Source organism: Electrona antarctica (assembly GCF_951216825.1).
Source record: "Electrona antarctica genome assembly, chromosome: 6".
NCBI classification, from domain to species: domain Eukaryota; kingdom Metazoa; phylum Chordata; class Actinopteri; order Myctophiformes; family Myctophidae; genus Electrona; species Electrona antarctica.
The window spans coordinates 45,908,768-45,936,130 of NC_136811.1; the positions used below are offsets into that span (position 1 = coordinate 45,908,768).

At 42.7% G+C, this 27,363-nt stretch overlaps 1 protein-coding gene across 2 annotated transcripts in view; it reads right to left on the reverse strand.

Annotated features, from left to right (window-relative positions):
* Positions 1-27,363, reverse strand: part of lars2 (leucyl-tRNA synthetase 2, mitochondrial) — an 87,955-nt gene that overhangs the window by 22,744 nt on the left and 37,848 nt on the right. For both annotated transcript variants that reach the window (XM_079503049.1, XM_079503050.1), the window contains exons 7-12: positions 25,328-25,471; positions 18,380-18,487; positions 13,596-13,755; positions 10,971-11,075; positions 9,932-10,047; positions 7,904-8,187 (exon numbers count right to left, since the gene is read on the reverse strand). In XM_079503049.1, the coding sequence (XP_079359175.1) occupies positions 7,904-8,187; positions 9,932-10,047; positions 10,971-11,075; positions 13,596-13,755; positions 18,380-18,487; positions 25,328-25,471 (917 nt within the window). The remainder of the gene's footprint in view (positions 1-7,903; positions 8,188-9,931; positions 10,048-10,970; positions 11,076-13,595; positions 13,756-18,379; positions 18,488-25,327; positions 25,472-27,363) is intronic.

Sequence of the window (27,363 nt, forward strand, 5' to 3'; positions counted from 1 at the left end):
CGATATTGTCTCTGCCTGGTAGAAACCTCATTATGTCCAAATTCAAATTCAAGTTATTCAACAAAATGTGTTTAGCTTATTTGTAGGTTTACTTCATTATTACATACAGTATTATTGCTTTATTATTATAACTTATCACATTGTATTGTCATGTTAGGACAGTCTCTGTGGATTCCAATTGATCCCATTTGTATGCTGCAGAGTTTAAAGTGGTGAGGGACATTAGCGGTGGGAATTATGGTTGGTTTCAGTGACTCGAGTCATTTCGTTCCTGTTCACAATGATGTTCTGCCCTCAGAGTTTAGTTTAGTGACGACAGAACAACATCTCTCTTAACCCATTCAGGCCTGACGTCGAAATTAAAAAAATAAAGTTTTCTAAATCATGACAATTTTCGGAAAGATTTGAGGCACATTTTAACGATTTAAAAAAAATAGCAGACCTACAAGTTCATAGCGCGCCACTCGGTGGCGCGCTATGAGCTTGTAGATCTGCTATTTTTCAATAGCTACATTATAACAATGTTTAAAACACCAAAACGGGTTCCCGCCCCAAAATGGGTTAATGGTTAATGTGGTTAAACGCTAACGTGACATGGATGCGTTCCAGGTCTCAATGGATTAAGCCAGTAAATACGTTGCATTTTGCTGCCGGCGATAACTTTCAAGCAAGTCCGTTCCCGTTCTTCACCAAGGAGAACGAATCACTTTTTGAAACGAATCACTCGCGGACGTCACAACAGTGGGAGACCCTACAGGTTGCCGCTGACAACAAACTGTGAGAACTTATATAAGAAATCATTTCCGTTCAAGTGCATGTAATCATGCTCCTCGCCTCCAGTGGAATTTTCCAACACAACTATCAGCTCGAGCAATCAGGATGGTAAAAGGTGTCCTTTTAAGCTTTACAAACGTATTTTCAACGTCTACTATGTGATTTACTGATATGTATTTTTGTATTATCATCCCCAAGGGGATCTTCTACTCCTCCTGTGTGTGTGTGTGTGTGTGTGTGTGTGTGTGTGTGTGTGTGTGTGTGTGTGTGTGTGTGTGTGTGTGTGTGTGTGTGTGTGTGTGTGTGTGTGAGAGAGAATTGAGGAGGAGAGAGAGGGGAGGGAGAGGGGGAAGAAAGAGAGAGGCAAGAAAGAAACGAGAAAAGTTAGGAAAGAGGGACAGAAGAAATTAGCAGCACAAAATCTATAACAGAATATGAATAATGACTGCATAATTATTCCAGCTCATATTACTCTGGAGAAGTGGCCTATGATTTTGTGTGCTTGTGTGCGTACGAGATGTGAGTGCGTGTGTCAGAGAGGGAGAGACAGAGAGAGAGAGAGATAGAGAGAGAGAAAGAACGATTGAAACAGAGTCCATCTGGGCACTGATGGAGGTCATGTCCCTGTCGATACTGCTAGACGATGACAGGCTGGCACCAAATCCCCTTTTCCCTGTGCCCTGATCACCAGCTGTGCCAACAGGGACTAACTGGGCGGCGAGGCCTTGCCTTGGCGCCAGATTTGTGCGGTGTTTGTGTTGGAAACAACTCCCCGTTTATCCAAATTAAACAGCAGCCTCGCTCAGTGCACACGACGCGTTATCTGTCGACCGCCGCTTTCACAGCCTGAGGGACAGCCACAGGAGTTTAGCCCATTTAGGCCTGAGGCCGATTCTAAAAAAGTTTTCTGAAAAACGTATATATTTTTTAAATTCTCATATATGTACAAAACTCATACTTTTCAGGGTTCCAATTCAAAAACAGCAAAAGTGGCAGATCTACAAGCTCAAAATGCTTGTGGATCAGCTACTTTTTCATAAGTCTGTGTGATGCTGTAGTATGATCAAGTAAGGCATTCATTTATGGAAAAAAAAGGTTTGAATATGGAGATTCTGAACGACAGCAACAATTTATAGTAACAACTAAAATGACAACAACAATAATCATTATTATCATAAATAAAGGGGCCATGGAATGCAGCAATAAGAAAAAACAATATGCAATAGCTAAAATCAAGCCATTTTTAACAGTCCCCGACCTAGAAAAAAGTTATCCATGCATTCATCACATCACGCTTAGACTATTGTAATGCACTATACACAGGCCTAACCCATAAATCGATTTCCCGCTTACAACTTCGTCCAAAATGCTGCCGCCAGACTCCTGACAAACACCAGGAGACGGGACCACATCACTCCAGTCCTGGCTACACTTCACTGGCTTCCTGTTGTTTTTAGAATTTACTTTAAAATCCTTTTAACATTTAAGGTACAAATGGGCCAGGCACCCCAATATCTTGTTGATCTCCAACACCCCTATAACCCACCCCGTATCCTTAGGTCTTCAGACGGGGCTCTCCTAAAGGTTCCCGAGAAATTCCATCGCGTAAACAAGGGAGAACGAGCCTTCTCCATCCGTGCCCCTAAAATTTGGAACACCCTTCCCAAAAATCATCCGACAAGCAGATACCATTGCATCCTTTAAATCTCTTCTAAAAACGTATTTGTTCAGGAAAGTTCAGGAAACCCCTGCCTCGTTAAATGTTTTTTCACTGAACTTTGTCGGTATTTTTTATCTATTACAACGTTGTTTTTTATATTGCATCTTTATATATGCTTTCTACTGTTGGCCAGCTGGCTGTAAGTTGTTGATTTGCTATGTTGCATCTATCTAATTTTGTTCGATTTCCTGCTTTTAGTGAATTTGTTGTACAGCACTTTGACTTCATCCAGAAAAGTGCTATATAAATAAAGTTATTATTATTATTATTATTATTATATGCACAATAATAAGCCATAGAAATATATAATTTTATCAATAAATTATGCTAATCGATAGACAGTATCTCTATAGTCATGTGATCAACACAGATTTGTCAGATTTTCCATGTTACATCCCGATTGGCTAAGATCCATATGAAATTCTGCATGCACATCCCCCCTATGCAGAGGGATAAATCCCACCCTTTTCACATTGGCCTATTATAGCACCACCAGGAGGCCACAATAACCTACCTGACCTGGCAGAGACCCGTGCTCTGAGGATAACCGTTTCTAGTTATGTCTGCAGTCTGCATAGTAGCCATGCATATCCTGGTCAATTGCCAGCATCAATAAAAAAAGAAAATATTTCCTATCGTGGGAAAAATTCTTCTGCACAGTTAAGGAGCTGAGTGCCCATGCCTGTGAGACTAATGTAATGAGTCTCAATAGAACAGAAAGCCTCCTCCCAGTCATTAAGGCAGTGCTGCTCCCATATGTGCAAAACCACCTGACATCCTGACATTAGCTGGGTCTATAATGAGATATAGTCCCATCATGTCCGTCTGTCCTTGGCTTCTTTCTGTCCAGTATTCATCTTTTTCATAAATCAATGCCTTATTTGATGCTTTGTCATAATGATAGTGTAAAGCAAATGGTAGGGAAAAAAACAAATAAATAAACAAAAAATAAACAAATAAACAAATAAATAAATAAATAATGTACAGCTTTTACAGCTGCTATTTTTGTGACTTTTTACCATTTCTGAAAGTGACACATTTTTTTCATATAGGCCTAATGAAATCCCCCAGCTTGTCGATCTGCTGCTTTTGCAATTTTTGAATCCGAATCCTGAAAAGTAACAATTTTGGACATAAGAGACAACGTAAATCTTCAGTTTTTCTCTCACAAATAAAACTTCTCTCACAACCCACTCCCGCCAGCAATCCGATCCCCTACACCCCCCGCCGAGCTGATCCGTCTGTGACAAGGGTGATGGGGAGGAAGTATAAAGGCAACAGGTTGCCTAGCAACAAGACTAAGGTGTAGTGGGGTTAATATTTTGAAAGGCAGGTGTTATTTCACACACTGGATTATAACCAACCCCCACTCGCCTCCTGCCTTCCATCACAAATGCTAAATTAAAAATGAAAATAATAAATTCACAAGGAATAAGTTCCAGGGTCATCATAGCAGCAACAGTGGGAAGAAGGCACACGGGAGAGGTAAAACCAAAATATAATAAATATATAGAAACCAAAATAAACACAAAAAATCACACCCGTGTGAACTGAGTGGTGGCCAGTTGTAGGAGTGGTTTACACCACTCAAAAATTAAGATAAAATAAAATACTAGATATCTGCACTGAATCTCTGATATGTACAGTTATCAATAAATATAGACTACTGCGACTCCCTTATTGGCCATATTAATGTGATTATGATAATTATGATCATTTTACTCGAATTGACTTGGTTAATTTAATCCCAATTATATTTCTTCTTTTCTTTTTAGTTTATTTTTAATTACAACTATGATTAAGACTATTAATACTATTATATGCTTTATTATATCTATCATGTAAGCCTCAACCACATTGTGTAAAATACTGAATCTAATGAGAACTCTGAAAAACAATACATGCTCTCAGAGCCCAGGGAAAGGCTTAGGTCTCAGGACCACACCTGAGACAAATGTACAGCGTGCGCGTGTGTCCGTTATGTGCGTGTTGTGTGAGTGTGCGTGTTGTGTGCATGTTGTGTGAGTGTGCGTGTTGTGCGAGTGTGCGTGTTGTGTGCATGTTGTGCGAGTGTGCTCTCAAGAAAGCGTAATCTCTTATTATTTATGCTTCTGAAAGTGTACGTTTCTGTGTTGTCATGCATGTGTGCGTGCATGCATGTGTGCGTGCAATGCATAAGTGTGTGTGGGCGTGCATGTGTGCATGCATACATAAGTGTGTGCGTGCGTGCATGTCATGGGATTAACCAAAGAGGAGCAAAAGGCTCTTCAACAGATGTGGAAGCAGCTGCCCACTGAATGATTATTATGAATGGTGTGTGCGTGTGTGTCTTGTGCTTGTGTGTGTGCGCACGTGCGTGCGTGCGTACTTGTATTCCTATACTTGTGAGGGCTAAATGTCCCCACAAGTATAGTAGCATTTGAAAAAACAACTTTGTGAGGACAATAAAAAATAAATAAAAAATCCAAAAGATTGGAAAAGATTCATGTTGTGGTTAGGACTAGGAGGATTAAGCACAGATTAGATTTGTAAATCGGCTACTTTCAGCTTAAACACAGCCAAGCAAACAAAGACAACACAATTCACAGACAGTGCAGGACCGGAGACGAGATAATCAGCACACAGGAGATGACTTCCTAAAATCCCTCGTCTCATCAAACTCTTCCTGTTCCGGTTGCACTTTCTGTCTGTAGTCAGACGAAAAGAACACATTTCCAGAGAGAGAGAGAGAGAGAGAGAGAGAGAGAGAGAGAGAGAGAGAGAGAGAGAGAGACTCCCCAATATATAGCTATTCATTTCAGTGTGTAAACCTTGCATGTCCAAAGAAACGTGTTAATTTTCAGGATGGGATATGAAAATAACCTCTCATCAAACAGTCTATCAATGTAGTAATGATTTAGTCACACAAGTTCTTGTTAATACTTTTCATTGGTTAAATTAGTGATGCACCGAATATTCGGCCGCAGAAAATATTCGGCAGAAAATATTCGGCAGAAAATATTCGGCAGAAAATGGCTAAAATGCATTTTCGGCCTATTCAGTTTCGGCCCGAATAGGCAGAAAATATATCACCGAATAGTGTATGCAATAATGCATTCAAAAGAGCTGAATAAATGTTTTATGGACCCATAATAGTGATTATTATTTAAGTTAAGTTTTACCATAACCATTTATTTTGCCATAAATCAGGTAGCTTTAAGGTACGGCCATGACAGCAATGGTAGGAAAAAAGATATAGAATATTAATCATATTCGGTATTCGTTTTCGGCCAACTGTTTCCTATATTCGGTTTCGGCCAAGAATTTCGCTTTCGGTGCATCCCTAGGTTAAATATTTATAAACTCTACAGACTTACTTAAAAAATAGCAAAACAAAAAAAAAAAACCCAAAGAAAACAGATTCACAAGCTCACGATGCGTTGTGAGAGTTTGTAGATCAGATATGTTTGCTACTTTTTGCACAATGGCATCGTTCGGTCGGAAACCTCACAATACTGTTACCTTTCAAGATTCAAATCCAGACATAGCAAAAGTAGCAGATCGACAAGCTCAGGCTTGTAGATCTCCTACTTTTGATGCTTTTGTGTGATGCTGCAGTATGATCAAGCAGGGCTTTAATTTACAAAACACACGTGTATGTGTGTGTGTGTGTGTGTGTGTGTGTGTGTGTGTGTGTGTGTGTGTGTGTGTGTGTGTCTCTGTGTGTGTGTGTGTGTGTGTGTGTGTGTGTGTGTGTGTCTGTGTGAGTGGTCTTGTTAGCAGTGATTAGTCTTATTCAGAGAGGGATTCCCTCCTGCTCTGACACTGAGGGAGACGCTGCCTTTAAATAAGCCAGATGCCACCACCTTTTCACACAGACATTTTCTCAGCCATGACTCATCGCCGGTTGTGTGTGTATGCATACACTTTGCCCACATTTCTCTGTGTGTGTGTGTGTGTGTGTGTGTGTGTGTGTGTGTGTGTGTGTGTGTGTGTGGTCAGGTCGCAGCTGCTTATCGTCTCTGTCGGGTGGAAACCTCATACATCCAAAAGCTGTTACTTTCCAGGATTCAAATGCAAAGGCAGCAAAAGCAGCAGATCCACAAGGTTGAAAATGCCGCACGAAGATCCGCTCCTTTTGATGCTTTTGTGTGATGCTGTGGTATGAGCAAGTAGACTGGCGTTCATTTACGAAAAATAAAAAAAAACACACAAAAACTAAAATACGGAGGTAAGAGGTTTCTGCCCGACAGCGACGTTACGTAACTTCAACACATCATCATCATCATCTCATCTCATCATAACTGTGTCAGGACAATCTTGTAGTTCACACTCGCCCTCTTAACGCTCTGTGTTCTTGTAAAGCTGTCAGTTTTCGCAGCAGGATCCATATGGACCCATTTCCGTCCACTAACCCCCTGAGGGAGCACAGACGGCAAGAGAGAGGAGGAGGAAGACACCGAGAGACGCTGGTTAAACGTGCGGTGCGACATGTCTGTATCATCAGGATGTGCATCCTTCACAGGATATTTGCCTGATGAAGACCGTGTAGGTCCAAACGTTGAAATTTGTTGCCTCTAAATAAAGTAAGTCTCGGAGCTCTAGAAACTAGTGTGCGGATGTTCTTTCTCTTCCTTCATCCTTCATAGGAGGCATGATGAATACAACTGGGGCTAAATAGATTAAAATAAGTATCTTTATTCGAAGGTAAAAGTCTATGTTTCGGTAGTGACAACTTTTAGGAGAGGAAAGATATACATTATTAAAATACAATATGATAATTGACTGTGCCTTTACTAAATATGTGTCCCTTAGATCTGGTGCAACATGAATATGGTCAAAGCTTTTCCAAAATAGCATACAAATTTCATACAATTTCCAACTCTGAATGGCCCATATAAGTTAGCTTTGATTGATTGATTGATTTTCAGAGCTTCCGCTGCACCAATCTGGGAACCCATCGGCAATGTAAAGAGGAAAGAAAAGTCCCCTTGAATTTGCCTCTGGGAGCAATGCCCAATTCCCCATGTAGAGACTCGTTCAGCCCTCCTCTTTCGGTGGTGCGTCTTTGTTGTTAGTAGGAATGTAAACAAACTACACTTTGTAACTCTGCTCTGAGCTCAGAATACTGTATCTTGAGAGAGCTGCACAGACTTGAACATTGTGTGAGTCAACTGTGTCGATCCAGAGACTACACAGTGTTAGTGCGTGCTACTATGGATGGGACGATATGAAAATGCCATGATTATTGTGGCAAAAATAATTGCGTTTAACGATATCATCGAGATAATCCAAACAATGTGTACAACTTCAGAGGACAATTTCACAATACATTTAAATATCTGCGATACAATTATTGTGAGCGTTTTTTAAATCACTATAAGCAATAATAATCGTCCCATCCCAGCATGCTAAAATGGCTGTCCTCACCTGGGACAGGTACAGTTGACCCAGTCGTGTGCCTCCTCAAGAGGCGAGGCTCCTTTCCCCCTCAGAGAGGCCAACTTCGGCAGGGTGACGGGGAGCTCCTCTTCGGAGACAGCCACAGGACCGCAAGACCCACAATGCACCACGGGGATGGGCGTGCCCCAGTACCGCTGCCTGGAAATCAGCCAATCCCTGAGCTTGTTGCTGGTGAGGTGGCCGCCCACTGACCTCTCTCGAGCCCTCTGGGTAATGGAGTCAAACGCCTGCTCACTGCTCAGCCCGGTGAACTACACAGGTACAGAGAGGGAAGATGAATACTGTTTTTAAAAAAAGTTTAAATACAACAATGTAGTTACGTAAAAGTCCTACATTTAAAATAGTACTTAAGTACAAAGATATTGGCATCAAAATATACTAACAAAACCAAAAGTAAATTTTGTCAAAAATAGCATAGCTAGATATTTGCAGATCGGCTTCGGAATGTCCAAAGTTATTTCCCAACACGGGACGGACAGGGACAATGGCAGGAGGATTTATGTGGACTTGTGAAAGACTATCCAATTATTATCCAATGAATTATTATCCACTAATTAATTATTATAATTAATTAGTTAATTATTATAATTAATTAGTGGGGTTAGGCTAGGTCACAGTTTAACCATCAAGCATCAAGAATTGTTGCACTGGAGAATCCCAACTGGACCATTTTGTCCCCGCGCGCATCTTTTGAGACCAACTGTGGGCTTATCGTGGCGATGCATAATAGCGTATGATTTTTCAAAGGTTAGTGGAAAAACTCTCTGAATTCTGGCAACAGCAGTCTAGAGGTCAGTGCAGTGCGTTGAGGATGCAGACCTCCTTAGGTCAGTGCAGTGTGTTGAGGATGCAGACCTCCTTAGAGGTCAGTGCAGTGTGTTGAGGATGCAGACCTCCTTAGAGGTCAGTGTTGAGGATACAGACCTCATTAGAGGTCAGTGCAGTGTGTTGAGGATGCAGACCTCCTTAGGTCAGTGCAGTGTGTTGAGGATGCAGACCTTCTCAGAGGTCAGTGTTGAGGATGCAGACCTCATTAGAGGTCAGTGCAGTGTGTTGAGGATGCAGACCTCCTTAGAGGTCAGTGCAGTGTGTTGAGGATGCAGACCTCCTTAGAGGTCAGTGCAGTGTGTTGAGGATGCAGACCTCCTTAGAGGTCAGTGTTGAGGATGCAGACCTCCTTAGAGGTCAGTGCAGTGTGTTGAGGATGCAGACCTCCTTAGAGGTCAGTGCAGTGTGTTGAGGATGCAGACCTCCTCAGAGGTCAGTGCAGTGTGTTGAGGATGCAGACCTCCTCAGAGGTCAGTGTTGAGGATGCAGACCTCCTTAGAGGTCAGTGCAGTGTGTTGAGGAATGCAGACCTCCTTAGAGGTCAGTGTTGAGGATGCAGACCTCCTTAGAGGTCAGTGTTGAGGATGCAGACCTCCTTAGAGGTCAGTGCAGTGTGTTGAGGAATGCAGACCTCCTTAGAGGTCAGTGTTGAGGATGCAGACCTCCTTAGAGGTCAGTGCAGTGTGTTGAGGAATGCAGACCTCCTTAGAGGTCAGTGTTGAGGATGCAGACCTCCTTAGAGGTCAGTGCAGTGTGTTGAGGATGCATACCTCCTCAGAGGTCAGTGCAGTGTGTTGAGGATGCAGACCTCCTTAGAGGTCAGTGCAGTGTGTTACTGTGTTGAGGATGCAGACCTCCTTAGAGGTCAGTGCAGTGTGTTGAGGATGCAGACCTCCCTAGAGGTCAGTGCAGTGTGTTGAGGATGCAGACCTCCTTAGAGGTCAGTGCAGTGTGTTGAGGATGCAGACCTCCCTAGAGGTCAGTGCAGTGTGTTGAGGATGCAGACCTCCTTAGAGGTCAGTGCAGTGTGTTACTGTGTTGAGGATGCAGACCTCCTTAGAGGTCAGTGCAGTGTGTTGAGGATGCAGACCTCCTTAGAGGTCAGTGCAGTGTGTTGAGGAATGCAGACCTCCTTAGAGGTCAGTGCAGTGTGTTGAGGATGCAGACCTCCTCAGAGTTGACCAGAGTGTAGGTTTGGTTTTCATGGAGCTTCAGTACGGAGGTCCAGCTCAGACCCAGGCTGCCGGCCACGCGCATGTCCTCCTCGCTGCTGTCTGGGATACCTGACAAGTCAACAAGTACAAAACACTCATCAGCTATAGTCTACATCCAATGGTTCCCAAACCTTTCAGGCAGCGACCAGATATAATCAATTAACCTAGCGTGTCTAAATAAGAAAAACAAAAAGAACAAATTGGCAGAGGTGCAGCTACGGGCTGAGGTTGAGTGCAAGAAGGAAGGGGTTGAATGTACTCTAACATACACGCAGGTGTACAGTAGTACATGAAGTCCCTGTGGTGTTGCTGTTGAGCATGTTGTGATGTGTCTTGGCGGCTAACGGCTTCGCCTCCATACAAACAACCCCTCCCCCGGTGGACTTACACCATTAAGGCAAAGGCACACATGCATGGTACACTGGTACAGCACACTCATTCACAACACAGGTGGCAGCAGATGTATTACTCTGGCTGATATATTGGTAATTATTTGACCTTTTCTCAATATAATACAGTATCAGTCCAAATAGTCATTAGACTAGGTGGGGTTGGCAAAGGGCCTTTCTGTGTGGAGTTTGCACGTTCTCCCCGTGTCCCCTAGGGCAGGGGTTCTCAACCCGTGGGTCGCGACCCCTCGGGGGGGTCGCCAAATTATTTGAGGGGGTCCCCAAATTATAAAAAAAAAAAAAAGATTTTTTTTTTTTAATTTTATTTTCACGATTTAAGGAAGCATGAGCACAGTTCGGGGCTCTCCCCAGGTTGGCAGAGTAGCACCCAGGATTACAGCTGGCACCAGGTGAAAAATGGGTGTGATACAAATTTAAGGGGAAAAAACAACGTGTGAGGACCAGGAGAATGTCCATTTCTCAATTTCTACCATACTTGTGAGGACAATTGACCGTCACAAATACATAAATACAAATACAAGTACAAGTACGTGAGCGCACACACACACACACACACACACACATACACACACAGTGCCTTACCAATTACAGTGTCGAGGTGACCATCGAACGCCTCCTTGTGCGAGATGACCATGGGAACCTCGCGGCCGGTGAACAGGTTGCGTGCGGTTACCTCTGTCAGCGTGTCTGTAGGGCAGGGGTCAGGGGTCGTGAGAGACAGCAGTGCATCGACAACAACCACCCACTATAGAGACAGAGAGAAACCTGAGGGAATCCCAATTAAAACTCCCTCTCTCACATCCACCCACACATGCTGCGTGCGCGCACACACGCACGCACACACACACACACACTGTAGTACAGTTCCTCGTCGCTGTCGGGTGAAAACCTTGTATGTCTAAAATTATTACTTTTCAGGAAATCGAAAAAAATAGAAGCTCTGTTCCAATTGTGCAGTGTTGTTATCATTTAGTCACAAGCACTCTAGTTATGACTTTTTTGCAGTATTGCATTGTTTTAAAAATATATGGTTTTCTTCACTTCCTGAAAAATGAACATTTTGGACTGAGGTTGTTTCTCCCCGACAGAAGAGACATCCAATAACAAATGGTACAGGTGAAGAGACATCCAATAACAAGTGGTACAGGTGAAGAGACATCCAATAACAAGTGGTACAGGTGAAGAAGCATCCAATAACAAGTGGTACAGGTGAAGAAGCATCCAATAACAAGTGGTACAGGTGAAGAGACATCCAATAACAAGTGGTACAGGTGAAGAGACATCCAATAACAAGTGGTACAGGTGAAGAGACATCCAATAACAAGTGGTACAGGTGAAAAAGTACATGGCTTCATCGAGAGCGCACCGCAGCTCAGAGCATGTGCGCTGGGTCTAACGCTAGTTCGCCTTTTTACGGCAGCCCATTTGGGACAAAACACTGTGCAGCATATCTGGTCATTATGAAAGACAGATGTATAGGGGGAAAAAAAGACATTTCGAGCGATCAAAATAAGCAACCTAGCGTAAGGCCCAGTGTGCACGTTCTTTTTCTCCTGTGCCACTTATTATTGGATACTAGGCCTACTTGGAACGATGCAAGTTGGAAATGCATGCCCCACCCAGTTATGTCTATGTACCTTTTATGCCCATATATGGAGTTTATGCAGATGTCAGAACACATTGTGATGTCAGAACAGGCCAGCTCCGTATTGTTTTACTGTATGTCATTGTATTGTTTTTCTGTAGACTCGTCCTGTGTTTGGTTTGTGCTGTATTTTTACCTGAACAGTCTGTATATAAAAAAAAAATCACACCTGTGTGAACTGAGTGGTGTAAGGTATTATATAGCCTGTCTGACGTAATGAAATCATGTCTGACGTAATTAAATCACACCCGGGTGAACAGGGTGAACATAGCAACCATGCTCATTTATTCTGCACTATCATGTCTGACGTAATTAAATCACACCCGGGTGAACAGGGTGAACATAGCAACCATGCTCATTTTTTCTGCACAACAAAGCCAGTTGTAGGAGTGTTTACACCACTCAAAAAAATAAAAAATCACACCCTGTGAACTGAGTGGTGTAAGGTTTTATATAGCATGATCAGCTGTGGTCTGACGTAATGTCTGACGTAATGAAATCACACCCGGATGTGATTTCACAACTGGCTTTTTTTGTGCAGAAAAAATGAGCATGGTTGCTACGGTCATCCAGTTCACCCGGGTGTGATTTAATTACGTCAGAAATTATTTTGAACATAGCAACCATGCTCATTTTTTTCTGCACACAAAAGCCAGTTGTAGGAGTGGTTTACACCACTCAAAAAAAAGAAAAAAAAAAGATTGTACTAGGCGGGGAAGATGTAAACATCAGCTAAATTGTATGACACAAATAAATATGCCGGGAGGCTAAAGAAAAAAAAAAAAGGTCAGAGCCCGGGCAGAGGATTTTGTGCTGGTTCTGGACAACCGTTGATTCAATGGACTTGACACCGGGCACTGCACTCCACTGCACTCCCTGTGGTGGTGTGGAATGCGTATGTCAAATTTGATTTCCATGGGGCGAACGATTCCAGAGTTATGTGGATTACAGACGTATGTACACACACAGACGTTATGCATTTATATTACTAGACTGGTGCCCGGCTGTAGAGCACAGAGTCTGTGACGATGGAAGTTGGAGATCCATGCCCCACCCGGCTATGTAATACCCGCTGTACCCGTGGCAGAGTACCCGTTCCACCCAACTGTCCCTTTTATGCCCATATATGGAGATTTCTGTATCTGTCTTTCTGTGTCCCTTTATTCCTATTTATGGAGTTCTGTGTCAGGCATGCCCAAATATGAAGTGTTGTCAGAACAGGCCAACTCCATATATGGATATATAGGGGTGATCAGGTCCAGAGTCCGGGCAGAGGCTTTTGTGCCGGTTCTGGACAACGGTGTATCTGACGGACTCGACACCGGGCGCTGCACTCCCTGTGAACTCCCTGTGGGGCTGTGGAACGCGTGTGTCGAATTTGAAGTCGGTGGGGCGAACGGTTCTCGAGTTACGTGGATTACGTACAGAGACGTGGTGCATTTATAGATATAGATTGGATATAACAATCAGATTAATGTAAGAAAATGGTTAGTCAGGAATTCTCCTTTAAAATAAAATAAAATCTTCCACCATTGGTGCTTGCAGCTAGAAGTGCACCATACCTTTGCCTGGCTGTAGGGCTTTCTCCAGGGCAGAGCGCACAGCGCTGGTGCCATGGAGCAGCCGGTGGGAGGGCAGGATGGCCAGGTACGCTGCTCCATAAACAGCCTCGGGGGAGGAGGTGTAGGCAGCTAGTGTCTCCCCGGTCTCCTCACCCTTCACCTGGGAGAGAAACACATGCAGAGAGAAAAACATCACCCAGCAGCAGCCAGGGATTCCCCGCCTCCTCACCCTTCCACCTGGGACATAACTCTGTTTAACACAATGCTGTACACCCTCCAACTGTATATAGTATACTTTTCCGTTTTTATCATATTTTGACACTTGCTTTGGCAATTTTGGCAATAAATATTATGTTTCCTCGTGCCAATAAAGCTCCTTTGAATTGAATTGAACTCTGGCAGGCAGTAAACAGTCGCCCGGTCTCTAAACTCCTTCCTTTAAAAAGCTCATTACTAACTACCCTCAATTAAAACTGTAAATAATGAATGTTGCTCGAGGGGTTGTGCAATAGTTTTGTGGAATGATGCGAGGGCTTGTGCACTATGTTGCTTTCTTCTTATTACTGGTTGTGCAATATAGGGCTGTCAATTACTGTAATAATAATAATAATAATAATCTTTGTTTATAGAGCACCTTTCAGACACAAGTGCAGTTCAAAGTGCTTTACATCCAGGTAAAAAAAGGAAAAAAATCACATAAATGTAAACAACTGTATTATGAATTAAATTTGAATGAATTATTGGCCCATCAAAGTATTTGCACAGCCTTAGGAAATATCCACCAGACTCATGGGCTGTGCTTATGTAACACACATGTATTGTAATGAAAAATAAATCAAATACTTTGTTATGGCAGCTTAGCAGGTGACAGAAAGGGGACCTTTTCCCCTCAACGTCTTAACTTATACCTATCAAGAATTGGTCTGGCCCAGTAATACACTACTACGGTCAGGTTATGCATTTATTTTTGTATAAACATAGTAAACCATGTCCAAGACCAGACTACCTTAGCGGAATGGCAGGATTTTGAATTAGCAGGTTTTAAATATGTTTGAGCAGGCAGGGTCGCACGGACAGACACAGAGACACGTACTGCATGTTTGCTCCATGTTTCGAATGCGCAGCAAAATACTTTATTCATTTTATTTTTTTGCTGCTGAGCGGACGGGTCTAAGCAGAGCGTGGAGCGACCTGTGCGCAAATGAAAGTGAGCGACGGCGAATCAACATGAGCGAATGAGCGAGCGAGACAACAGCAAGGAGCGGCATTTCCCCCCGCTCCACTCCGCTCACATGCTCCGTTTGTTTTTAATCATCAATATTATGGAGACAGAGGGCTGTATTTTGCGTGTCTTAAGTACCAGGTCTTATTACATAACTTAAGACCTGGAGGCGTGATCAATGCCATTTGGCTATTCTGAGTGGCCAAAGAGCATTGACCACGCCTCCTACTTAAGTACCAAGTTAAGTAATAAGACCTGGTACTTAAGACACGCAAAATACAGCCCAGAGTGTGCAACTGATTCCCTGACAACAAGAATGATTTTAAATAAATCAGCTGCGCACAGGCTTCTCTGCCTTTTCTCTCTCACCTGTTCCGCCTGTCCAGACTCCAGAGCATGGGGAGCGATTGCGGAGCATAGGAAAAGCATGTCATTGGCTGTCATTCGACCAATCACGAAAATGTAAGGAGAAACGCCTACTTAACGACTCTTGACTCTTTGTAGGCTCCCTGTTTATGCGAGCTAGTGCGCAAAAAAAAAGTTTGCTCCGTGGAGCACAGGTCTCCGCCAGGCCGGGTTGCCAACCCAGGGTGCTGCCTGGGTTGCCAACCCAGGGTGCTGCCTGGGTTGCCAACCCAGGGTGCTGCCTGGGTTTTGGACGGGAGAAATCATAATTTGTACGACAGATGGTGCATACTGCATATCCCCTTTAGTGGTACTTCCCCGATGTCACTTCAAAGTGAATTCTAGGAATGGCAGTTCTGACGAGACAACAGACATACTTATAGTCCGGAAGCCGACAGGCTTCTTTTGTTTAAAGTAGGACATTTGGTATATAGTCTTTTTTATTGGCCTAAAATAGTCTATATACATACATTCATGAATCCACTGTAATGTAATGTCACTATTGGGCAATTTTTTTATAGGGGTTTCTTGTGACCCCATTACCATCCTATGGCAGGCAAAAATGTCAAAACATGTCAAACTTTCCTTTTGCTTTAAGTAGCATGTGACATGTCAAACTAGGGGGTTTTCATGATTCTGAATCCATTCCAAGCATTAGTTTTGCACAAAAAACACTCCTTGGGCTAAAAGCAGCCATAGCCACTTGCCCAAATGTGCACAAAATGTGCTGACCTCATCACATTTGGCATGATGTCTATGGCCGTTTTTAGTAGCCTGGCTAATAAGCCAGACCGAATCAGCCGTTGGCAAAAAAATTGCCTGCCGGCGGATTACGGTCTGGAGAGGCTCAATTGTACGCCCATTTCCTACACCAGAGAACTGGTGTGGCCAATCGGGACACGGTATGCAATATGGGCGGGCTTTGGTACAGTGACGTTCAATGCTTGAGACCTTTGACTGACAGTAGCTCTGACCAATTGCGTCAAAGAGAAAATGTTTGAACCCGCCCCCCGGGAAACAAGATCCATACACAGCATCTCCAGACTCAAATACCACACGACAGTGTGATTTGAGTCTGGCTTATTAGCCAGGCTACGTTTTTAGCCCAAGGAGTGCATTTTGTGCAAAACTAATGCTTGGAATGGATTCAGAATCATGAAAAACCCCTAGTTTGACATGTCACATGCTATTTAAAGCAAAAGGAAAGTTTGACATTTTTTTACATTTTTGCCTGCCATAGGATGTTAATGGGAGGGTCACAAGAAGCCCCTATATAAAAAAAATTGCCCGATAGTGTTAGCCGGTCAGCAAGTGGATTCATGAATGTATACAGACAATATTTTAGGCCAATAAAAAAAGACTATATACTAAATTTCCCACCCCATAACCCCGGCTGCCGGACTATTAGGCGTCACCAAAGAGACTACTAATGTCATGGGACACCGAAATAGACAGAGCATAAATTATGCTTTTCAATCTGACTACTGTTCATTACGTTTGTTCTTAATGAATGTGCTACACATATACTTAAAAGAAGAGAAGGAAAGACCTAACTTATTGGAGGACGGCGGGTGAAAAGAAAAGGAAAGGGGCATTTGAGATGCTAAATAGATATGTTGTTAAACTGACAGATGACAAACACGTACAGGCTGTGGATAGAGAAGCCTTGACATTATTAAAGATGTAAAAGGAAGCCTAGCTTTCCCCCTCTCCTAAATGGCCTCTGGGCCAGTTTTTAATTACCTATTCCTCTTGGCTTTACACCTGATTTATGACAAACCCCTTCCTGCACACGCACACTCAATTTCACCCATGCAAAGACACAGACACACAAGCACTCACACAATTTCATCCATACAAAACACACGCACGCACACACGCCTCGTTGCCCTTTCCTCTCCGCCAGAAATATGATAAGATGTTTTAATGAGGAACTGAATAAGTCAACAGTGAAGGCAGACTTCTAGAATGGGGCTTGATCACAGAGCACCTTCCTGCTGGGCTTTCAAAGCCTCTTTCTCACTCTGCCGGGGAAGAAAACTAAACCTCGGAAAATAACACCTTTAAACAAGAGCTCAATAGAAACGAATGCAGGGTGAGGGTTGTTGTTGAAAATTGCCTTTATTTTATTATTTTAGGCTCACATCTTCAGAGCAAATAATACTGTATAAGGCCAGTGGGTAACTAAGTACATTTACTCAAGTACTGTACTTAAGTACAATTTTTAGGTACTTTTACTTTACTTAATATATAGATTTGATAATTGATGTTACGCCACCACATTTCAGAGACAAATTGTTGCACGTTGTACTGTAGTTGCTTTGCACCCTTTATTAGAAAACGGAAATAGCAGGTCTACAGGCAAGAGATAGCAAATGTACAAGCTCACAACGTGTGTCGATGTGATGCGTGGTGAACTTGTAGATCTGTTCATTTCAAAAAAGGTTGACACATTTTGAAACCTTTGAACACCTTTAAACCATTGCTTTTATGAAGTATCCCGAGACCATTAGGGTTTTATGGAAGATACTTCTGAACCATGTATTCTATTGCTAGTGCAATACCCGTTGTACCCGTGTCAAAGTACCCGTTCCACCCATCTGTCTGTGTCCATTTTATGCCCATATATGGAGAGTTCTGTATCTGTCTCTCTGTGTCCCTTTATTCCTATATATGGAGTTCTGTGTCAGGCATGCCCAAATATGAAGTGTGTTGCCTAATATCAATGTGACGTCATGGAATCTACAGGTGAGGGGACTCATTAGGTCCACTGGCAAAGCCTGACCAGAGCCTTTTGTGGTGATTCTGGACAACTGGGTATCTGACCGACTCGACACCGACCACTGCACTCCCTCTGGTGGTGTGGAATGCCGATGAGCGGCACGCGCACACGCACGCACACACGCGCACACGCACACACACACACACACACACACACACACACACACACACACACACACACACACACACACACGTCGGCCTGTTCTGACATCACATCACTTGGAGGTGGAACGCGTGTGTCGAATTTGAAGTCGGTGGGGCGAACGGTTCTCGAGTTACGTGGATTACAGACGTACAGAGACTTGGTGCATTTATAGTTAGATAGGATAGGATGTATGGACAGAGAGAAGGAGAGAGAGAGAGGCTCTCAATCTACCTTAAGCTTGAAGTCAAAGAAGCATCCGGTGCAGTCGCCGATCCAGTTGGCCTGCATGGACTTGACCCCGTACCACTCTGGGAGCTCCGCCAGCGCGTCCAGAAGAGGCTGCAAGGACAGACGGACGGACGACACACAGGTCAGACAGCTTACTAGTCCCCTTTTTGTTTCTTTGTTAAAGACAGGAGTTAGAGATTAGAAGAAAAAAAAAAAAGAGTTGTCGCTCTACTTGCAGAGTGAACAGGAGAACAAACTCCTAATCGTCTGTCTGAGTAATGAGTATGTAGAATAAAGTCTCTGCCTCGTTCGTTTTCTCCCCGACTGTGGCCCTTACAGAATGACAGCCAATTTATTTGGACAAAGCAGCTGACTGGACCGGGTCACATTATGCACACTAAGCTCTACTCAACCCACTTTGCTGGATATCTCAAAGTAACTAAATACATACTGTATGAAGCTCTCTTTCTTGTTCTCATACAGTAGACTGACAGGAAAAATGGAGAGAGAGATGGGGAGTGACACGCTTTGCAAAGGTCGTCATGATCGGGAGTCAAACCCCCGACACGCTACACCAGCCGTCCGGGCCTGGCCATCTCTTCCTCTGTCTGTCACATTTTCTCGGAAAGAACACATTGTTGCTGTCAGGCAGAAACCTTTTATCTCTTTTTTTTCTTAAATTAATTTCCTACTTTGACATACAATAGTGTAACACAAAAGACGCCAATCTACAAGCTCACAAAGCTGTAAATTGGCTAGAAATTATGAACAATTTTGAAAAGGAAGGTGTTTATGTCCGTCTGTGAGAAAGAGCTTGTGGCTAAATAACTACTTTGGATACAGTATATTGGAACATGAAAAAGTACAGTTTTGGACATACAAGGTTTCACACAACCGTTGTGACATGCTAATGGAGATGATGTGTGTGAGGCGAGCAGCAGGTGACAAGAAATATGTACACACATTTTCAGGTCAACGCTGGGTCGTGAGGAGTCACTGTGTATGAGCGAGTGGAGTGCAAATGGGTGATTATGTGTGAAATTGAACACGTCTGTCATCTGAAAATGACTCTGTGCATCTCATACACTGCTTCACCACACCATGTAATGGACAGTCGTCCGAGATTTAGAATGGGGTCCTTTTATGTTCAGGAAGAAGTTCACAGATGAAGCCCAACAGGACTCATATCAGCAGCTACTGGACAAGAATAATCTCTCCTTATTATATAACACACCAGCACACATGTACTGCACACACACACACATACACACACACGTACTGCACACACACACACACACACACACACACACACACACACACACAACCAATTAGAGTGATTTTGCGCCGCACACTCAGCCCTAACATCCCTCCTCGTTTCTTCCCCTGCCCTCACGCCGTTCTTGGCTTCCTCCCTCTTTGAGACCTCCCTCCCTGCTTCACACCTCCTCCTCCTCACAGTAAATTAGACTCACAGGAACACACTGTGCAGTGTGTGAGGCCCCCTCTTCGTATACCTCCGACACGGACAGGCATGCGCGTGGTTACTGGCTGCTCGCACCGCCTGACACTCAGACAACGGATGCCGGGCAATAGTTGCCAGATTTTGTGAGAGACATTTAAGCGTCCACATCTACGAAAACAAGCCCTAAAGACGCAAGTTTACCACTTATTTGGACAAACTATTTGAAAATAGCTGATCTACCAGATCTGCACCTGTCAATATGTATTTACAAGCAAAGAAAAACAAGCTTAAAGTCACTTACAATAAGCGGACATGGCAACACTGATGCTTGGCCTAGATTTTGCACGAAGCCAATGACACTCACAGGTTTGGGTTGTGTTGATGATGTACAGTAACTCATCCAATTGGCGAGATATCTTGCTCCGTTGCTCCCTTCATTAGAAATTGATCATCCAAAAATAATACGTCGTCATTGACTTACAAACATTGCACAGTGAACCAGGTCTCAACGTCACCATTAGTGCATAAGAGAGTGCAAACAAATCTGATTCTGCCAATGTATAACATCACAAAACCCAGAACAGCATTCAAAAACACAAAATGTGTTAACATGTTGATTTAGCTATTTGAATTACGAAAAATCACACCGTGTGAAGTGAAGGGCCCTGCCTCTTATCATACTGTACATCATCTCAATTTGGCCAATCACAATTTGCGTCCTCAGTTTTATCTTCAATGTGTACTTTGCTCAGCTAATCAAATCATCGCTATGGGGTGATCAGCCAATCACAAACCAATGTGTTTACACAAACCCGGAAAGCTGGGCATAGGAGGGGCTTGTGCCCCTCAACAAGACCCGGACTGGATAGTTGGATCCGGATATCGATCTTCAAATTGTAAAATGCGCACACGTGCGCACGCGCGCGCGCACACGCACGCACGCGCACACGCACACGCACACGCACACACACACACACACACACACACACACACACACACACACACACACACACACACACACACACACACACACACACACACACACACACACACACACACACACACACACACACACACACACACAGGGTGGGTTTCGTGGATGGGCTGCGTGGGTGAGTTGCATGTTTATTTTAATGATCAACGATTATATCCTGGCTTGGATCAATGGAATCAATGTAGGATACTTTATGTTCTTATTTATTGGTATCACTATGAAAGCAATTTATTAAGGTTTAAAGGATTTTTTTGTTTTAACATTATTATTATTTTGTATGTTTTATTGTTACATTATCTACCCACTTAAACCCTGGCCTCCGTATTGTGGTGAAAGCTTTTGCTGAAAGTAGCAGATCAATACGCTCAACATAACAGAACATATACTAGTCTAGAACCCTGAGGGACCATATGGGGTTTAGGTGGTGAAATCTAGGGCTCCATTTTCGTCACCGCTAAACCCCTTATCCCTAAACTTCTTTGCCTTTTTTTTTTACTATTTTGAAAAACATTTTTGAATAGTTCAACTAGCCAATCTACATTGACACGTGAGCTTGTAGACTGGCCATTCTAACTATTCAAAAATGTTTTGCAAAATAGTAAAAAAAGGCAAAGACGTTTAGGGATAAGGGGTTTAGCGGTGACGAAAATGGAGCCCCTAGTGTTTTGCAAATCACATGGGGGCCTACTTGCAATACCCTCACGGCCCACCAGTGGCGCCCCAGCCCAGAGGTTGAAAACCAGTGCTCGAAACTGCAAGCCATGCAATATGGTGAGACCAGATATCATCTGGGATTTTGGATATCATAATACCTTAAGTGCCACTATGTAACTTATTTTTAAATGAATACATTTTAATTGTGTCCAATCTGTATGGTAGAGCATGTTATATCAGTTACAATTGAGGTGGTTGTATTTTGTCTCTCTGCTCTTCTATTGAGACATTTAGATCGTGTCAAAGGTCATGTCTCACCTGACAGGCAAGCAGGCCTGCTCTATTAGCTCAATGGTATAAAAATGTCAGCACTTGTTCAGGAAAAGGGTTCAATTCCGGGGTAAAAGTGTAAAGTTACATAGTTCTGCTTCAAACCTTAATTTAAACTTTCAATAATAGTCGAAAAAGTTTTTAAAACTGCAAAAATAGCCGATACACGTGAAGCTCAAGCCAGGTCGTACAGTGCATGGTTCACATCACAAAATCCAAACCAAGGCTGGATGTGTAATTCACCTTCATTGAGATTTCTCCTGGGGATTGACTTCCAGTCTTTGAAGAAATTAACACAGACATATTTAATGCCTCTCGTCCTTTAGTAGACCTGTACTGAACAGAGTAATTTCCTATGGGAGTGAACACACTCTTATGAGTTTATAATCTCCATTCTCCGCGGTACAGTTAGAGACGGGAATCCACAACAGGAATGGTTGACTCAGTGAATCCATACGGTACAGTACGCCTCAGAGCTTGTCGATTCCTTTTATCAATACCAGATTTTTTTTTACAGTTGCTGTGACCGAACAATGTAGACACAAATGTCACGCATCTATGGCTACACTGCTGAAAAGGAAAATATAATGAGTGTTGTATTTATGTTAAATGTGCTGTAGTTTAAGTGATATGTTTTGGTAAAAACAAAACTTTTTTGGGTAAAGATTTAAAGCCCTATTCAGATAGTAATCATTGCTAGTATAGATCTTGTTTATATTCAGTAACATGGGCTCCCTTCAGCTCTTCAGTAAACAGAAAATACATTTTCAGATGGGTTGCCAATTTCATCCAATCAGAAGAGGGAACCTTTCCATTTCCAATTTTGTATCACAATACTTTTGACCAAATACTGATGGTATTGTGGGGATGACCATTTGTGCTTTCAATAAATATTTAGGCAATGATATTCTTTGATAAATAATCAAGTCAGGTGGATGTCCAGGATTCAAAATCAAAAATAGCAACAGTAGCAGATCTGTATGGGCAGACTTCATTGCGGTTTTCGAGTTTGCAGATTTGCTACTTTAGGTTTTTGCCCGACAGTGATGATATAATAATAACATAAGTGGGTAAAGCATTATTGTCTTCATGGATTTAGCTGCAGGGTGCAACATTTACAATAATCCATGATTTTATAAAATAGTTCTGGCATAATTTATCCCTATTTTGGGCATGTCAACAGAGACACAATTTAAATTATAAAATAGTGGATCTACAAGCTCCCAACGTATCCCAATGCAACACGTTGGGAACTTGTAGATCTGCAATTTTCACAGTTTTTGTGTGACAAAAATGATGCTTAAAGGGTTAAGCGATTCATTGATATTAAAAAAAAAAAATCACACCCCCCGTGTGAAGTGAGGGGCGCTCTTATCATTATACATCATCATACATCATCTCATGAACAACTGAATTTATGCGATTGTTTAGCCGATTTGCTCGTCTACATATGACGTACATTTTTCCTTCATTGTCAATGGCATTTAATGTTTGTGTTGCCACAATTTACGTCATATTTGAGGCACATAATTATGACCTAATTTCTCCTTTCATTGTCAAATATGAGACGTGTGGGGACAAAAGCTGTATATAGATACATTTTTTTTAAACTGGCTTCTTGATTATTGGAAATGGAAACGTAAAAAGTAATCAATAGAATGGATAATGGATAGTTGCAGCCCCCGCTCCATGCTTCAATCATCTCGCCTAAGAAGGCTGGCTCACTCTGTGCTTGTGTGTTACAGCTACATTATGTATGAAGCCCATGCAATACATAACCTTTACACATGTACACGTTTATGTATTGGCACAGAAAGTGCATGTGACGTTTCCACTTGGATGACTGCTGTGCATCTCAATGGGATGTGAGAGGGTCATTTCACCTGAGACCTGAGTGCCTGGTGGCTCCAGCATCTCATCAACCTCCTCTGCAGTGATGGAAAGCAACTAAGTACATGTACTCCGGGTACAATATCACAGTATTCTTTACTTTACTGGAGTATTTCCAGTTTTCAATACTTCCTACTAGACTACATCGCACTACTTCCATTACTAGTTAATTTGTAGATTTTTGACAAATACACAGTAAATTGACAGGAAATGGGGAGAGAGATGGGGGGGAAGACACACAGCAAAGTTCGTTGCGATCGGGACTCGAACCTGACCGCTACGCTGGCCCAGGCCTAATTTGTAGATTTTTATTATTATTACCACTTCAGACCAATATACTTTGGCAATTTGAAAATAGCTGATCTACAAGCTCACAATGAGTAGCAAACTGCCTGCCTGCCTGCCAGCCAATACACTTTGGCAATTTGAAAATAGCTGATCTACAAGCTCACAATGCGTCACAAAGCTGCCTGCCTGCCTGCTGGCCTATTGGCACTCTCCAAATTTAGATTGGACCCAAAAAGCTGGCATCGGTCAGGTTGTAGTCTGCATGCCTACCTGCTTGGCTTTTGTAAACAAAAGGTGCACAGGGGAGATATGACAAATGACTAATAATTTACTAATAATAATTTGTATTATTAGACAAATTACTAATAATACAATTTAAAAACTTAATATGTATAATGGAAATAGCCAATCTACAATCTGAACATTTTTCAACATGAAGATGATTATGACGATTATGCAAAAAAGTATTGTGATTATCTCAAATAATTGTCATAGGGCTATACTGCCTGCCTGCCTGTCAGAATATCAGCCAGTGTCTCTGTGTCTTCACCACCACATGGCCGGGGGAGGCCAGTCTCGTCTCTGCATGGTGATTGCAGAGCTGCTGCTTGCTACTGAAGTGTCAGCCTTGATTGACGTCACAGGAGTATGTTGATGCCAGCTAGCCAGCTATAATGTGTCTGACTGAATAGATGGTAAATGGTGCATTTATATAGCGCCTTTATCCAAGGCGCTTTATCGATTGTGCATTACATTCACCCATTCACACAAACATTCATACACCGATGGCGGCGGAAACCATGCAAGGCACCAACCAACACATCAGGAGCAATTAGGGGTTCAGTGTCTTGCTCAAGGACACTTCGACACTAATTCTGGGGGAGTCCGGGTTCGAACTGGCAACCTTGCGGTTGCCATCCGGCCACTCTACCCCTGAGCCACCGCACCACCGAATAGATTGGTTTGATTATAATTTCACATTTCATGTCAAGGAAAATATTGTTCCATCATAGCATGTCACTTGGAGTGATGTCTGCTCTCCGCACAAGATTGGCTTGTATCTAGTAAACATTTTCATTACCTACGCTTATTAAAATAAAGCTATAGAATAATAAGATATGAACACGAATCATTAATTTGATCTTGCAAGAGAACACACACACACACACACACACACACACACACACACACACACACACACACACACACACACACACACACACACACACACACACACACACACACACACACACACACACACACACACACACACACACACACACACACACACACACACACACACACACACACACACACACACACACACACACACCTTGGCATAATTGGTGGTCTTGATGAACCACTGCTTAAGCAGCTTGTGCTCCACTAGAGCCCCAGACCTCCAGGAGCGCCCACTCTCATCCACCTGCTCATCAGCCAAGACTGTGTGATCCACTGGATCCCAGTTCACCAGAGCCTAGAACACACAACACAACACAACACATATTGTATTGTAAGTTGATTTACATAATTTACAATCTCTAATTAAGCATTTAGCAGACGCTCATATCCCGAGCGACTTAATGGGGAATACCACTCATTTACAACATTGTACTATGTCATTAATATACCTAGAGCTGTTGTGTGGAAATAATAAAAGAAGTCCCCCCATTCTGTGTTTCCTAGAACTGGAGGTCTTAAAAAAAATCATTAAACATTGTGAATCACATCTTGAGATGTCATCAACACATACATACAATTCAGGGACAGTTTAGTCCAATGCAGTACAATGATCGGTACACTGACACTATACAATACCAGGTAAATGATGAATTAACCTAGCTAGCATCTGTATTAAATAACACTTTAACGTCAAGAAATGTAATCAGGAAAAACATGAGTCTGCATGGTCGTACAGTAATAGCTAGGTCAGTCACTGGCTAGCGTAACTGGAACAGAAGCTGGTATAAGTGTGGAGTGAAATGCTAAGGGCTGAGGTGGAGTCTGAAGAGGCGAGTCTTCAGGTTACAGTGGAAAATTGAGAGTGAGTCTGCACACAACACGCAAACCCACGCACAATTTACAATTTACAATTTAGGCATTTAGCAGAAGCTCTTAATCCAGAGCGATTTACATTAAGCAAGAACAAAAAAGCATGGGAATACATCACATATATAAAAAGTATTTATTGTATTTATCATGAAACATGCGTAAGCGTATATAATGAAACTATACATATAAACTATACAGTATACATATATACTATACTATGCTATACATATGTACTATGACGTGCTATGACGCAATTATAGTGCTGTCTACATAACATGCTATAAGTCTGTATCAAATGCTATTTAAGTCTACAGAAGTGCTATCTTAGGGGGTAGGGTAAGTGCTATGGGCCATGATGGAGTCTGAAAAGGTGGGTTTTCAGACTACGGCGGAAGATTGGGAGTGATGCTGCAGTTCTGACTGCAACGGGAAGTGCATTCCACAGTTTTGGAGCCAGAAGGAAGAAGAGTTTGGGACGTGTGGAGCGTTGTCCCGGCGTTTTTAGTGAGGGTACTTCCAGCTTCCCTGCGTTGGCTGATCTGAGTGCGCGGGAGGGTTTGTAGGGTTCAATCATACTTGCAAGATATGGGGGAGCCATACCTTTGGTTGCTTTGAATGCCAGCATCAGAGTTTTGTATTCTGTGCGGGCAACGACTGGGAGCCAGTGGAGGGAGCGGAGCAGGGGGGAGACATGAGAGAATTTTGGCTGGTTGAAGACCAAGCGAGCATTTTGGATCAGTTGAAAATCAATGAAAAAGGACATACAGACTACTGCACTGTACTGCAGGGGTCTTCAATGTTTTTCAGCCCAGGAACCTCCTAGCTGAGAGAGATGAAGCAGGGACCCAACCACTACATATCGTATAACATTGTGTTGCAGATTAAACTTTATCATAGATGGCTTTTTTTTTTTTTACCATATTTTTTACCTAAATTGAACACAATCAACGGCCAATAGACTTTCATATAGGGGAAACCGAGTTGGCCAATCACAGCGGGGATTTTCTAACTGTGGTGGGATCATAATAACCCATCACGGACATCCAAGCAGAAAAAAAACAACAAAAACAGCCAGTCAAAGTGGGGGGATGACATCACAGATCTGTGAGAGTGGAGGTGTCGCGTCGTACTCACCATGGTGTGACGCCCATGGCAAAACCTCTCTGCCAAACAAAAGACGATCTACAAGCTCAAAGCCTCGCCATGTGAGGCGTTGTAGGTTGTACAAGCTTGTAAGCTGTTTTTGGCTAAAGTTCTTCTCAGAATAGGGATGCTAGGGTTCAAGTGGTTAATGTAAAACAAATATTCTATCACACA